Below are 16,451 nucleotides of genomic sequence, written 5' to 3' on the forward strand. Positions count from 1 at the left end.
CCTCAGAAGACATCTTTACTAGCCTCAGGTTCAACTTCTTGACCTCAGATTTGTCTTGTTCTTGACTCAGATTGCTCGCCTCAGACAGAATCGAATTCTTTCATAGAAGGGTGAATTGCTTGCCAAATGGGGGAGGACAAATGCCAATATATAGGTTTCTTCCTTGCCGAATGGTTGCCTTCCCAGGCTGAGCAGACTTTGACTAGGAGGGGGCCGACCTGGCTCTTTTGGAGCCAAAAATTCCATCTCAAATTCAAATTTTCTTCATTTGAAATGAGCATGAAAAACATGCTTTGCAATATTTTTCTTTTGACCAAAGCATGAAGAACACGCTTTAATAAATTGACACAAGGATGAAGAACATGCTTAAAAATAAAATAAATATATAAATGATAAAAATCTACATAATGAAGGCCAACCATAGTTACAAAATTCAGCAAGTTATCATTGGACACCAAGTGATTTTAATTGTTAAATTGTGAAGGTAAAATAAACTTCAATCTCCATTTTCATTGAAACTCTAGCATGTACATGTGTGTTTTTTCTAAGAAAAATTACATTTCCAAGCTGCAAGCCAAACAGTTCTGGAAACTTAGAACCATCAGAACATGAAAAGGGAAAAATCTCAACACATACCTAGCCTGTAACTCAGTAATGACAGCTTTTACAAGATCAGATGGAAAATTCTTTCCCAATAGCTTCTTTCTCAGTTGAGATGCTGTCAATGGTCTGCACTCAGAAACAAGTAGTCAGTAAGAAGAAAAATAATCTTTCAAAAGTCCTAAGAACATGGTCCATCACTGAGATGCTTTAACAAGACAAGATATTTGATTAATAGAAAATGCCTAAAGAATGTAATCTTCTTTGATTTTCTAAATAACAGCAATAATAAAATTAGATCATTTTCAGGCACTCTACCGTATTTGGAGCCGGCTTTCCAAACTAGAATATGTTAGGGGTGGGGAGAAATCATAGGACAGAAAACTAGCCGTTAGAAAAAGTAAATAGCCGGAATAGGGGAAACCTTAATATGGTTTTCTATAAAATTACATAGAGAGAACTTTTCATGCTTTAAGGGGGAGGTACGAGTAAATAGGAATTAATGGCAGCAGTTGGTGGTAGATATAGGAAAAATAGTGTAGTCATCACAGTGAGTTGCCATAATCAATGGAATATGTGCTGTGTAATCAAGTGCACCTTTGTTTAAAAGCTTGTCTTTGTTTATTTATCACTTCATTATGGTTATGGTAGCCTGGAAATTGTCTATGTTTACTGTTATGAACTTTTGGCTACTGTCCCTTGGAGCCATTGTATTAAGGAGATGAAAAGGTATTGTTTTCCTACAAAAGCATATGCATCATCTCATGTAAATAAAAGAAAAGAGACAACCTTCAGAACATACTATATATGCAATCAACAGCAAAACCATAGCACAAATGAGTATGATGACAAGCATTTCAAGGAAATCAGCTTAAAGGGGTCCTAGTGCTGTTGTTTGAAAAGAGAATAAACAACCAGTCGAGATAGCTTCAATTTAGAGCATTTTGACCCTTATTTTGTCAAGAATTAACTGAAAAGGCTTCCTATTGCTAGTCAAGCTAGATGGTTTGAGATGTTTATGATTTAGCATCAAAGGCACACTACTTCAAGGAGGAGTGTTATGAATAAAATATATAAAAACAATAATCATAATAATAATTAATTAACTAATAATTAGTTACTGAAGAGGCATACCTTGAAGGACATGACCGTTGGGGCTCCTGCCTAGGTATATAAGTGGGCACTCATTTGTAATCATATCATATCTCTTGTACGTTCAACATTTCTTATATAAATATAATACTTGTCCTATGATGGACATTCTTATATTCCAAATATTCTAAATATTCTGCTGCGTATACAAACCTTGTTCGTTACATTGGTATCAAAGTTGCATTCTCCAATCCTAGCCTTTGGCCATCAATCTTCGTCAACTTTTTTGTCGTTGCAATCGAAGCGTTTTGCTACACAGCATTTGGAGATTCTACATTTCATTGGGTTCAACAATCGGGCTTTTGCCCATAAAAAAAAAAATAATAATAATAATATATATACATAACATAATAAAATAAATAGATATATGAGAAAAATATTATAGGAAAAAAAATATTATAAAAAAATCATAAATATATATATATAGAAAAAAAGAACAAAAAAAAATGTTATAATAAAAAAATAAAAAAAATAAAAAATAAAAAAAAAATTGGAAAAAATATATATATAAATATAATAGACAGTCGAAGCCGCCTTTTTACTATCGTTGTCGCCGACCTGCAACAACAGTCGTTGTCATCATCTGTTCATGCCACCCAACGGTCGACTGCAGCCCGCACTTTCCACCCTACCCTGTTGTTGAAACACCTTGTCTGTCGCTCAACAAACCCACACCACCATTGTCTACTCTTACCACCACCAATGCCATCACCAACAATTACCTCGCTCCTCTGCCTCGCTGCTGCGTTCGATCACGAACAACCGCTGCAAGTGATTCTGCCCAACCACCTGTTGTCGCTACATTCAATCCCAACCAGTCGTTGCATCCGCACCCTCCACCCACAGAGTTTTGTACAATACTTTCTCTTACAACTATGATCCTGCCATCTATAGTTGTTGCTTCACGAAAATCAAGCTTGTCCACATTTTCTATTTGCAAAACAAAAAATAATCGCAAAACCATCGGTCAAAGATTATACGATCAACACGACGAAACCCATATCGAACGTCACGATTGTACATAAGAGGGCACAACCATTTATAGTCACAGCGTTAATCCAATACGACGCTTGGGCCAATGGAATTCAAGACTTGAATTCAACATAAAAGTCGTGGTGAAAGGGTATTCATTATATATATATATATATATATATATATATATATATATATATATATATATATATATATATATATATATATAATGTTCATCAAATAAAATAAATTATACAAGTCCCTGACCTTAAATAAATATTAGAAGGAATGCTCATTTCTCAAATACATAAATCAGTCCCTAAGTTTCACTTTAACCTTCAAATTATAAAGTGACCATTATATCAAAAATACTTTTCTTTAAAGTAATAAAAAAAGGAGAGAAGTGGCATTATTATTAAAAATACGGAGTATCATTATATTACAGTGGTACACTCACATTTTGTGCACCTGCTAATAATATAATAAAAGAAGGGAATTCAAGACTAAGTTTTAGTGTGGAACTATGAACTATGAGTTCCACAGACAATTCTACAGTTTGGACCAAATATTCATTTTGTAAAACAAATTTTGAGCATTCAACAATTTTTAAAAATCACACAACATTTTGTCCAACATGTTAGAAATTGTTTATTATGGAAGAATATCAAGATATTACACAGACACAAATTAAAAGATTAAAAGAAGAACTCGTAGAACTTCAACAAAAACACGAGGCATCGAAAAAGAAATATAAAGGTCTTAAAGATCTATTTTACGAAGAATCAATAGAAAATAATGGAGAAATTTTGCCTCTAAGAGACCATAGTCAAAAATTACTTTAAAAAGTCAAGAAGTCCAAAGCTACAAAGAAAAAATTAGAAGAAGAAAATGAATGTTTCGAGAATAAATTCAACGAAAATCTATAAGAAACAGAAGAAGAAAATTTGCGCTTAAAAAACCTTAATCAAAAGTTATTAGAACAAATCAAAGATTTAAGAGATGAAAAGATACAACATCAAAACACTAAAAATAAGGTTAATGAATCAGAAACTGAAGAACCCTTACATCTCAAAAATCATAATCAAATTCGACTCGCTCAAATTAAGAAACTTAAAAATAATAAGAAATCATTGAAGAAAAAATTAAAAGAACTTATCACGAAAGAAGTATCGAAATCCTCAAATGCAACAGCTCAATTTGAAGAAAAAGGAACGAATATCAATCCAGTCAATATCACAACTCAAGAAAATGAAAAAATAGTTGAGGCAAAAACATATTCAGATGTTGCAGTTCAAACAACAAAAATTCCCAGTGAAGATTATGTAACCAACTCAAAAACATCAGTACCTAAAGTAAATTAGGAAATTGACACACGCATGGTAAGGGAAAATCAAATCACAAGAATTCCTTATTATTGAAATTTGGGGCGGCTATGGGATGAATTTCCCCAAGAGAAACCCACCTTGCCAAAAATAGAATTTAATTTGGGTAAAGGAAATTATTATTTGGCTCCATACAAGCCAAATAGATTTGAATTTGTGTTTTACCTCTAAAAATACAAGTTGGCCTCATAATATTCATGTCGGCCTACCGCAATGGTCGTGACCTTTCGCATATGGAAACAACTATAAATTGGCACCTATTATCCTTAATTTGGCATTCAATTTTGGTCTTCATCTTGATTTGAAATTTGGTGGCAAGGAAGCTTATTCTCTACAGCGTATTGTAGCATCTCTCTGCGACCTAATGGTGGCTATCTCTATGGCCTAATGATGGAATCTTTGCGGCATATCTGTGACACTCTTTGCGGCCTATCTCTATACTATTGCGGCCATCTTTGTGGGTCGAATATTCTAAGTTTACTATAGGAGAGTCAAGCACTAATTGGTAACATATTTGAAGTTGATTTGGCTTGGAACAGTTGTAGAGTTATCACTGAATTACCGTGAAAGATAGCGCAAAATTTTTTGGCCTCGAAGGGGAAGAAAGCGCAGTTTTTGGAGGTGACTTGGACTGCAGACTTAGGGCTGATGTAAGCCCTATCCAAGGCTGAGAATCTCTGATCTATGTGATCAGGGCCAAGGTGTAAGAAGACAGCAAAGAGGTCTTCCAAGCAAGTTATGTGGTCTCTCTCTTTGTTTATTCCTAGTTGCTCAGATTGTATGGTATTGTGAAGGGTTGTAAGAAAGCTCCTAGGAGAGACCTAGTCCAGTGATCAAAGAGGCAGATATATCACTAAGTATGAATAGTACATTGAAGCTCTTTGAAGGCCCTAGTCCTTTGAGTTGCAAAGGTCATCTTCAGAGGTATTTGTATAATGGATGATAGTGACCTTATAATTATGATGCATAGCAGTGTTGTATGGTTGTGTTCTCATGTCAGAATGATATATGTCGGAAGTATGTGTTCGTATATGATAAAGTTTGACTATAATATATAGCAGTATCCTTATGGCAGTGATGGCAGTATCCTTATGACAGTGGTGTCCCTATGATAGTAATGTATATGACTATAATGTTTGAGCAATGGCTTTTGTTCTTATATCAATAATGTATGGCAGTGTATTTATGACAGAGATGTGTGACAATGTTCTAAGGGCAATGTCCTTATGACTAAGTTGTGTGGTAGTATCCCTGCATGGCAAAACCTCTATGGTAGTAACAATGAATTCCTTTATGACAGTGACAATGATGTATGTAGTATGACAGTGACAGCGATGTATGTTTGTGAAAATTCTATCCCTGCAACAACTGATTTACTTTACCTACTTATTTTCCAATAAGTTATTTATGAAATCCCTTCAATAGACATTAACATAAATTCCGCTGCAAATATCACACCATAATACAGAAACAAACACATGCACAAAAATCAACACATTGACACAGATATTTTGGACAACAATCCCCGAAAAAACCCAATGTGGGAAAACCGGTGCAGCAAGGGAGGATTTTATTATTCAACAATTCTTCAGTACAACAGGGTGTCAAACTGACTTACCCAACAGAGAGAAAAATTCTCCAGCTCTTCTCCCAATCTCAGCGTCAGCCTAGCTAACCTCTGCGTAGCTCCCAGACACTCTGCGTCAGCCCCTGCCTCTCTACGTCAGCACTGGGCCTCTTTGCGTCACCCACGTAGGCCCTCCAGTGACTATGCAGTCTGCTACTGCCTCTGCGTCTGCCTCTCCAACCTCTATGTTGGTCTTCTCATGCTGCTCCCGACTTTCTGTTCTGTACTTGATGCCTCCTGCTTCTCTTCGACCACTAGTTCAAATTTCTCAGCTAACCCTGCTCCAGAAATTGAACTGACTGGTCTCCCTCAGTGTGTCCTCCAACTGACCCTCAAGCCTCTTCTTATACTTTTCTCGTTGGTCCATCAATAGCCAAGATTAAATCTCTAATCAACAGCTAAGATTAGATTTGGCTTGATCCATGACTTTTGGACCCTTCTAACCCAGTTTTATATTAATACCCATTAATATTTTATTTTTCCTAAGTTTAGACTTAGGAACTCCATTAAAAATATTAATTATTTTAATATCTCCCAAACCGGTTAGAATCTGCCCAAACCATTTCTGGGTCTTGGAGATCTCATGTGCTTTAGCCTCTCCACCAATTTTCATGGCTAGAGCACATCCGATGCTACCCCAAATCAACACTCCCTCTTAGCGAGGACTATGCTCTAGTAATACTCCTCACTGAGTATCACCCTGATCATCCAGCATCGGTCCCTATGCTGATGCTAGGCCTCCCTGCCCAACATCCTCTGCACTGTTGCATCCTGTACTGCTGCCCATGGTCCTGCCACTGCCACTGCTGCATCTGTACAGCAGCTCCCTCTACATCCGTGCTGCTGCTGGTCCTTTCTTCCAACACTGCATCTGCACTGCAACTCCCTCTGCCACGTTGCACCGTGCTACTGCTGACTGCTATCGCACTGCAACATCACCCCCATTTCTGCTACTAAAATGGATTCTTTATCATCCCCATCTTTTCCCTGAAATAATCAAACTTTGTTCTTCCAAGGGCCTTGGTGAGAATGTCTACCATCTGTTCTCCTGTAGGAGTGTAGCTCAACTGTACAACTCCTCGTTGGACATAGTCTCTGACAAAGTGACACCGGATATCAATATGCTTTGACCGATCATGAAACACTGGTATCTAAGAGAGCTTGATGCAACTCTGATTATCGCACATGATCCTGGTCGCCTCCGTTTTTCTTCGGAATAGGTTCACAAGCAATTTTCTAAGCCATATGGCCTCACACGAAGTTGTGCTTGCCACCATATATTCTGCCTCAGATGAGCTCAGAGCCATGGACTTTTGTTTCCTACTGCACCAGGAGGTCATTCCTGATCCAATGTTGAAATAGTACCCAGAGGTACTTTTCTGATCCACTGAACTTCCTGCCCAATCTGCATCAGTAAATCCACTCAATCTGATATCCTTACTCCTAGTGTACAAGAGTCCATAATCGATTGTTCCCTGTAAATACCTAAGAACATGTTTGGTTGTTGCCCAGTGCACCCTCTTCGGTTCCACCATGAACTGACTGAGGGTGTTGACAGCGTAGCAAATGTCTGGCCTGGTATTGACCAGATACATCAGGGACCCTATGAGCTGCCTATATAAGGTGGGATCAACATCCTTGTCTTTTGATGCATCAATCTTCTTCCAGTTGGTGATCATTGGAGTAGCCATGGGTCTACAGTCCTCCATCCTGAATCTCTTCAGGATTTCTGTAGCATATCTCCCTTGCCCAAGGAAGATCTCTCCCTTTTGCTGCCAAACTTCCAACCCTAGGAAATAATGCATTCGTCCCAAATCCTTCATATCGAATTCTGTGGCTAGATTCTTCTTGCAGTCCCCAATGAGCCTGGATGATCCTGTCAAAAAGAGATCATCCACATACAATACTAAGATTAGCAGCTCATTCTCTACAACCAGATAGTAGAGATTTGGATCTGCATCACTCTTGACAAATCCCATCTTCTGCAAGTAGCCATCGATTCGACCATACCATGCTCTAGGTGCCTGTTTTAGCCCATACAAGGCTTTCTTCAACTTGCATACATGAGACTTCTTCTCATGTGTCTCAAAGCCCTCTGGTTGTTCAATGTATACCTCTTCTTCTATCACCTCATTCAGAAATGTTGTTTTGACATCCATCTGATGAATCTCCCACCCCATCTGTGCTGCAAGAGATATCATGATTCTAATAGATGTATACTTGGCTATCGGGGCGAAGGTCTCTTCGTAGTCAATTCCTTCCTTCTGAGCATACCCCTTAGCCACAAACCTGGCTTTATATTTCTCTACACTGTCGTCTGCAGTGTATTTGATCTTGTAGATCCATCTCGAACCTACCACTGATCTGTCTTGAAGCCTTGGCACTACCTCCCAAACAGCATTCACCATTATGGAGTTGTACTCTACCATCGCATCTAGCCAAACCTGATGTTGAGCTGCCTCCTGGAAACTAGCAGGCTCCCCATCCTGAGCTACCAATGCCTAATATCTATCTCGCTGTTTTCGTTCCCTCTTATTGTTTCTTGGCACACCGATGAAGTCCTCTGCATCTCGTAGAATCTGACGAAGTTCCCTGCTAGTTCTTCCTTTGCCAGTAGGTGCTTCTGTTAGCTCCTCCTCATCCTGTGAATCTTCCTGACCCGAGGAAGAATTCTTTACTTCCGTTGGTTGAAGAGGTTTAACCAACAGCTCCTCTTTTGACTGCTCCTCAGAAGGCATTTCACGAGATTTTCTAAAAGCCCTGTCCTCCATGAACTTCACATCTCGTCAAACCACTACCTTCATGCTCCTTGGAAGATAGATTCTGTATGCCTTAGTAGTCTCGCTATATCACACTAGATACCCTTTTTCTGCAGTTTGATCCGGCTTTTTCCTCTTTTCCTCAGGTACGCGGCAATATGCTAAACTCCCAAATATCCTGAAATCATTGACTTCAGGCGTTTCCCCTGTGAAAACTTTCTCTAGAGTAATCTTGCCCAATGCCCAATGAGGAGTCCTGTTCTAAACATAGACTGTTGTGTTGCATGCTTCCACCCACAGGAATTTTGGCATATCCTGATCATACATCATGGCCCTAGCTGCTTCTACAATAGTCCCGTTCTTCCTTTCTGCTACTCCATTCTGCTCCGGATTGTAAGGAGTTGTCCATTGTCTTCCGATGCCCTCCTTAGCGCAAAAATCAGTGAAGTCCTTATCGACATAATCTCCACCATTATCTGAGCGCAAAACTTTTATTTTCTTCCCAATCAAATTCTCCACCAGAGCCTTGAACTCTTTGAATCGACAGAAAACCTCGTCCTTGGTTTTCAGAAAATAAATCCAAGTTTTCCTTGAGTGGTCATCAATGAAGGTAAGGAAGTACTCAGCACCACTAAGAGCTTTAGTGGACATAGGTCCGCAGATATCTGAGTGTATCAATCCTAGTACACTCTTGGCTCTGTTTTTACTTCTAGGAAATGCTGCTTTGGCATACTTTCCTAGAGCACATCCTCTGCATACATCATCTTCTTCCGTACTAAGATCCGGGACTCCTGTTACAGTGCTCCTGAGAATTATCAGAGCCCCATGGTGCAAATGTCCCATTCTTTTGTGCCATAGTTCGTTCAAATCTGTCTCCATGACTGCCTATTAGTGTCATTGGTGATTCTAGTTGTAGTCTATACAGCCTGTTACTTTTGATCCCGATCTGCACTTTCTTTTTCTAGCTCGGGTGTTTCACGTATACTTTCTCCCTGATGAAGAAGATGTCATAGCCTTTACCTTGAAGTTGCGACATGGAAAGTAAATTCATCCCCAATCCTGGTACATGCAGCATATTGGTAGCACGCAACCGCTCTCCCGATTCTGTTTGAAAAAATATGGTACCCCTCCCTACTGGAGTACACTTTGCCTTGTTCCCCATGGTGATCTGAAAGTTCATCTTCTCCTCCCGATAATCTGAGAAACATTCTCGAATTCCTGTCATATGCCAAGAGGCTCCACTGTCTATATACCATACCTCTGATGATGCAGAACTAGTCATACAAGCCACTTCTTCTTCCAGCCTGGAAGCCAACATAGAGAAATCAAAATCACTTTCTCTTATGCACTTTTCTGAAAATTTGTGCGAGTCTCCTTAAGTAGATGCCTCTGCATCATGGTCTTGACCCATAATTGATTTTCCCTTCTTGTCTTTGATACCATGTGAAAATTCTATCACTGCAACAACTGGTTAACTTTACCTACTTGTTTTCCAATAAGTTATTTATGAAATTCCTTCAATAAACATTAAAATAAATTATGTTGCAGATATCACACCATAATACAGAAACAAATACATGCACAAGAATCAACACATCGACACAGATATTTTGGACAACAATCCCTGGAAAAACCCAATGTGGGAAAACCGGTGCAGCAAGGGAGGATTTTATTATTCAACAATTCTTCAGTACAACAGGGTGCCAAGCTGGCTTAACAGAGAGAAAAATTCTCCAGTTCTTCTCCTAGTCTCAGCGTCAGGCTGGCTGACCTCTGCGTAGCTCCCAGACACTCTCCGTCAGCCCCTGCCTCTTTGCGTCACCCTCACAGGCCCTGACTACGCAGAATGTTGTTGCATCTGCGTCTGCCTGAGAGGTTCTGCGTCTACCTCTCCAACCTCTGCGTTGGTCTTCTAGTGCTGCTCCCAACTCTCTGTTCTGTACTTGATGCCTCCTGCTGCTCTCCAAACCACTAGTTCGAATTTCTCAGCTAACCCCGCTCCAAAAATCGAACTGACTGGTCTCTGTCAGTGTGTCCTCCAATTGACCCTCAAGCTTATTCTTATACTTTTCTCGTTGGTCCATCAACAACCGAGATTAAATCTCTAATCAACGGCTAAGATTAGATTTGGCTTGATCCATGACTTTTGGACACTTCTAACCCAGTTTTATATTAATACCCATTAATATTTTATTATTCCTAGGTTTAGACTTAGGAACTCCAGTAAAAATATTAATTATTTTAATATCTCCCAAACCAGTTAGAATCTGCCCAAACCATTTCTGGGTCTGGGAGATCTCATGTGCTTTAGCCTCTCCACCAATTTTCATGGCTAGAGCACATCCGATGCTACCCCAAATCAACAATGTTGTTCTCTTATGACTATGGTGTGTGACAGTGTCCTTATGACAATGATATCAGGAATACTTGACAAATACATGTGATACTTGTGAGTCGTGACAATGATATGGAGGCCTGTGTATGCCTCTTTAATATACTTGTCTGCTACCATCTCAGGAGGATCTTGTATGATCCTAGATTGGCCTAGGAGGCCTAATGTATTGGATGTTGAAAGATGTGTCTCATACTTATTGTACTTTGTATCTCAGATGAACATTTGATGAATATCTAAGAAGAAGAATTTCATTGGGTTTTCCCCCTTGTGGGGTTTTTCCCTGGTCTCTGACCTAAATCCTGGTGTCTCTATTGTGTATGCTTTTATTCTATTCTTCTTTGTTGTTTTGCTGCATTGTTGATATTATTGTTCTCTCTACATATTTGCTAATGGTGATATGATGTTATGGGGTGAACATAATGTGTAAATTGTTGAAAAAAATAAAAATGCAATCATCTACAACAGAGAACAATCTAGCCCTAAAAATTAACACTTATCGACATCTAAATCACAAGAGCAGACATCTCAATCAATCTATCTATTTGTATCACTAAGGACAAAAACAACATACTTACATTCCAAAGAATACCAATGTTTGCAAAATCCAATCTTACGATAATAATTTAGTCCAACTATCAAATAATTGCAAAGTTCCACAAAAGAATGATTTAGGATGGTTAGATCTAGTCTCAATTCGACAATTTTGTTTATCACCCTGAGGATCCAATCATTTTGTATCATCGAAGATGACAACTCGAAGAAGTTCGAAAGATGTTAGCCTCATCCTCACATGAAACAATCAATAAGTCCCAATATTAAATTATGAAACTTGGCATAATTTCTACTTGTCTTTTATTCTAGAATGAGATTGTTCCTCATACTTGGGAGTTTGTTGAGGTCTAGTTGGTTGAGAGATTCTCTCCAACTAGTTAGCCTCCTAGATTGGTGTGTGGTTGAGATATTCACTCAACCAAAGTGATTGTGTGTCCAAGATAGACGAACTATCTTGAGACATAACCTTGATGTATTTATATTGTATCAATATCATTATTTGGGAATATACAATACATTCAGGCTTAAAAGCCTTTTCCGCCAAGCTTTTGTCAATGTTCCACCAAGACTCCGGTGCGGGGAGACACGGGTGCGGGGAGACGCACAGGGGGGACATGTGGGAGCACCCTCAAATTTTAAGGAAATTTTAGGGGTGCGAGGAGAGGTCGAGGTATATATATATATATATATAAAATTCAAGTTCATATTCATTATTCAATGTTCAATAATGAAAGAATAAAAATAGAAAATAGAAAATTGAATCATTGATCCATCCTCATGGTTCATTTTGATAAATACATCATTCATATGACATACTCAAGTCTCATTATTGAATCATTCATACATACCATGAGATTCGATAAAATAAATAAAAATCAATAATGAAATATTCAAATACATTGATCCATATCATTCATCATTCTACAATCTACATTGATTTAAAAATTAAATTCATCATTCATCATTCTAGAATCTAAATTGAAAGCAAAACATACTAGAATATTTTCAAAGTTTGAACACTAAATTTATATAACTCAAAGTTTGAACCTAGGTTTTAGACTTTTAGTTATTTAATATTTTTTTGTTCTATTTAGTTTTAATTTTAAATTTTTTTAATTGTTTTGATTTTTAATTTTTAATTTGGGTCTTATTAGACAAATTTAAAGGGGGACACCCAGAAGCACCCTTTTTGAAGGGGGACGCCCAGACGCACCCTTTTTGGGGAGTCTAGACTCCCACACTGAAGGGGGACGCCCAGACGCACCCTTTTTGGGGAGTCTAGACTCCCACATTGGGGAAATGCACCCCCTTGCGTCTCCCCAAGACTCCCCAAAAAGGGTGCGTGGGGAAACGCACCCCCAAGAGACTCCCTGTCCCGGGTGCGAGGGGTGCAAGGGATGCGTGCACACGACCCCGGGGGACGCGTCCCCGTGGAACACTGGCTTTTGTCTCTCTGGTATTTTATTTATTTTCATTTAATTCTCTAGAGTCATGGCATTGTTGCTGCATGGGATATCCAAGTAAAATCACTATTGTTGCTTCTATGTGGGATAGCTAAGCGAAATCGCTATTGTTGTATATGTGTACAACGGTGCTACTCAGTGTACCTACAAGTAAGATTGTTGCAGAAACACTACACATGGGTCCGCTATCCGAGTAGCATTGTTTCTGTGGAGACTTGTTGCATAGATTTACATCGTGACATTGTTTCATGAGTACTCTCATGTGTTTGGTAGGGGGGATACAATAGTAAATCTCTCCTACATCTGAAAGGGGAGGAGTAAAAAACAAATGCAGATGGTTATGGTCTCTCTTTACGAATAGATTATAAGACAAAGAAACAGATGGAACGCCTTGTCAGCAATAAGCTTTGAGGACAAAACTTTTTTGAAGAAGGCAATGTTATGAATAAAACGTATAAAAAAAATAATAATCATAATAATATCCAATTAAATAAGAGGCATGTCTTAAAGGACATGACCGTTCATGAAGAGGCACTTGCCTAGGTATATAAGCGGGTCCTCATTTGTAATCATATCATATCTCTTGTACATTCAACATTTCTTATATAACCATATTACTCATCCTATGATGGACATTCTTATAAACCAAATATTTTGAATATTCTGCTGCATATGCGAATCCTGTTCATTACAAGGAGACAGAATTATAGAGTCTAAAGTAAAGATTCTATGTACATATCGTGGAATAAGGGTTATATTGGCCATGAAAACAAAAGAAAAAATTGAAAAACAGACGTATTTTCAAGGATGTGTACATCAGTTCAACTAAAGTAATTTTAAGGCGTTGTAAGTGATGCAATACTTTAATTCTTGGCTGCACCCATTACATCTAAGAAGTCCTACCAACGATAAAGTTAATTTAGTCTAAGGGTCATTTAATAATAGCCCTCGGGGAAATCTACTTAGCATAGTGTTATCAATCGGATTCGACAATCGGGGAAATGTGTCAGCAATGGCAAATGGACAAATCTGACAAACAAGTTGTAGACAATATTTACACCAACAATGTCAATGTGAGGAATTACTGACAGCAAATGTGACTGATGACCCTCTCAGCAGCAAAATTGAATTCTGACGGTCTATACAAATCACAACTATGGTAGACAAAATATTCCAGCAATGACAAGAAGACAGTTACAACAATCAGGTAATAAGGAAAACAAATTAGATTTAACTCGACTAATAAATTAGTCTAGCTCTGCTTAACAGCATTTATATATGTTTTGCAGTGACAAAGTATGTAGTCTGGCAGTTGGCTGACACAATTCCAATAGGAAGAAATAATTCCAGTTGCAAGGATCAAGTGCAATTGCTTGCTACAGACAGGCACACACAAGTAGTGTGGAGGAAGGGAAACATGAGGCGATTGTGACAAGCTATTTCCTGGTAGAAGATGAGATAAGATCATAAATTGTATTAACTTGCATAGTTGAACAAGTGCCAAGTGCAGTGTGTTGAAAAGTGTAACTAGGTTTGGCCTTCATAATGACATGTAATTGTGATTTTTATGTAAGTGATGTAAGGGATGAAAAATAAAATTATTATTGTAATTCTTACTTCATGGGTTTCATGAGCAAGATATTTTATTTTTAGTAATGGCTCACATTGAGAGCCTCTAGGATTTGTCATCTGTCATAAAAGTCAAAAAGAGTCAATGTCATGTATAACGAGCCCTTCTTGGGCATGTTACAATTTATATAAGTCAATAGGATTGTCTAGTAGCCCTCCAAGACAAGCACAAGTTATCCTTCTTCATGTCAGCTTCAAGATGAAGTAGAAAATTCATGTCGGCTCACCTAAATTAGAGAAACATCCCTTCATAAGGTTATGTCAGCGTATATTCATAAGCAGACTACTATAAATAGGCAGCTCGACCTTTTCCACAGGGCAGAAGTTCAAATCACCTATGAGATTCAAATGACTGTTTGAGAGAATAAGTTTTGGTGCCATAACAGAGAAACACAGTTTGGTGAGAAGTCAAGGAGTTTGGTTTACCTCTGTAATTTGGATCACAGTTGTAGTGACAAGAATCAAGTTCGGATATCAGTTACAGTGACAAAAAGAACTCAGATAGGTGATCTTATCTTCGATGCTACTACAGCAAAAGGTTGCAGTATATATACACAGTGATGAAGTCTCACCACAGTGCCACAATCTCGGTGGAATCTCAAAAAATGTCTTGGTACTAGCTAAGAAAGAAGTGTGACTTCAGTTTCAGTCTCATTGCAGAAGGAGAAGTTCAGTGTCATTACAAGTGACCACAGGATTCGGTACAGTGACCTTAAGTGATCTCATACAATAAGAAATCTGAAGCTTAAGTGCAGTATAAGGAACTGAGAGAAGAGTAAACAAGGAAGCAGAAGAAGAACTAGTGTCTTGGTCTTGGAGTGGCAAATAGGTCAAGGGTCTTGATCTTGGTATTCGTCAACTGGAAACTCTATAAGAAGAATTTGTGCGGGAACACTAATAACCTAAGTAAAGAAGATCCTAATCTAAAGTTGTAAAAGCACTCACAAGCAATTACTAATTGAAGAGAAATCACCTAATACTTAATGCCCTCGATTTCTCAACATGGAATCAGAGCTAAGGTGACAGTCAAGAAAAAGGGCATCTAATCAAAGAGACACTCAAGGATCGAGTTTCAAGAAAGGCATCAAAGCAAGTCGAATGGTATCAAAGTGAAGTCGAGATCTACATCGAAGTATCAAACCCTAGACCGAAGAAGAAGTCTACACCAACAAAACTTTTGGATCCTCTAGTCATCATCAAAATACCACAAAGGCCCTCATCAAGTTAAAGAGATCTACAAAGCAAGGTAGCCCAAAGTATAAACATCCAAGAGAAGCTCAAGATCATCTTGGAGAAATTTGAAACCCTAGAAGTATTTCTGGATCTGCACTCATTCACCACCGAAGAAGTCGAAGTATCTTGAAGGCTAGTTATCCAAAGAATGCTAAAGGCATTGTCATCGTCTTCAAAAAGGCTATAAGGCAAGTTCCATGTCGTTGAAGCAAGGACCCCTCCCTTATCCTTAAAGAAAATCATTCGAGGAAGCATCAAGACATCCTCATCAATCACCATCAACAAATATATCAAGTTGAAAATTTTATCTTCACTTGACAAGTATCTTTTATTCTATAATCTAAATCTGATAAAATGACTTTGTATTTACAAGAATATCTTTAAGTTGGTTGGGTCATCAAAAACTTCCGTGCATGGAAAAGGAGGATAGAAATAGTCCTCGAAGAAAATGAAGTCATTAGAAAAGTCTCCAAACCATCCGAAGGTAAAGTACTATGTGAATATATGGAAAAGGATCTAAGGGCTCAAGAGATTCTTATAGAATCCATCAAGGATTCCCTCATTGCAGGATTTGTTGGAATTTCTAAGTCTAACCCGTTAGAAACCCTTCATGTACTTTCTGATTTATTCCTACCTACTTGTTCCATTAAATTAACAAGTTATTTACCATGTAAATACTGGAGATAC

General features: G+C 38.2%; 1 protein-coding gene across 1 annotated transcript in view; it reads right to left on the bottom strand.

The window, feature by feature from the left end:
* Positions 1 to 554: 554 nt before the first annotated feature.
* Positions 555 to 16,451, bottom strand: part of LOC149153019 (uncharacterized) — a 188,994-nt gene continuing 173,097 nt past the window's right edge. The window contains exon 3 of the mRNA XM_089443663.1: positions 555 to 729. Coding sequence (XP_089299789.1) covers positions 555 to 729 — 175 coding nt within the window. The remainder of the gene's footprint in view (positions 730 to 16,451) is intronic.

This window comes from Pinus tabuliformis, chromosome 9 (assembly GCF_031772625.1).
Source record: "Pinus tabuliformis cultivar Carrire ecotype Pingquan chromosome 9, CPIR1, whole genome shotgun sequence".
Lineage (NCBI taxonomy): Eukaryota > Viridiplantae > Streptophyta > Pinopsida > Pinales > Pinaceae > Pinus > Pinus tabuliformis.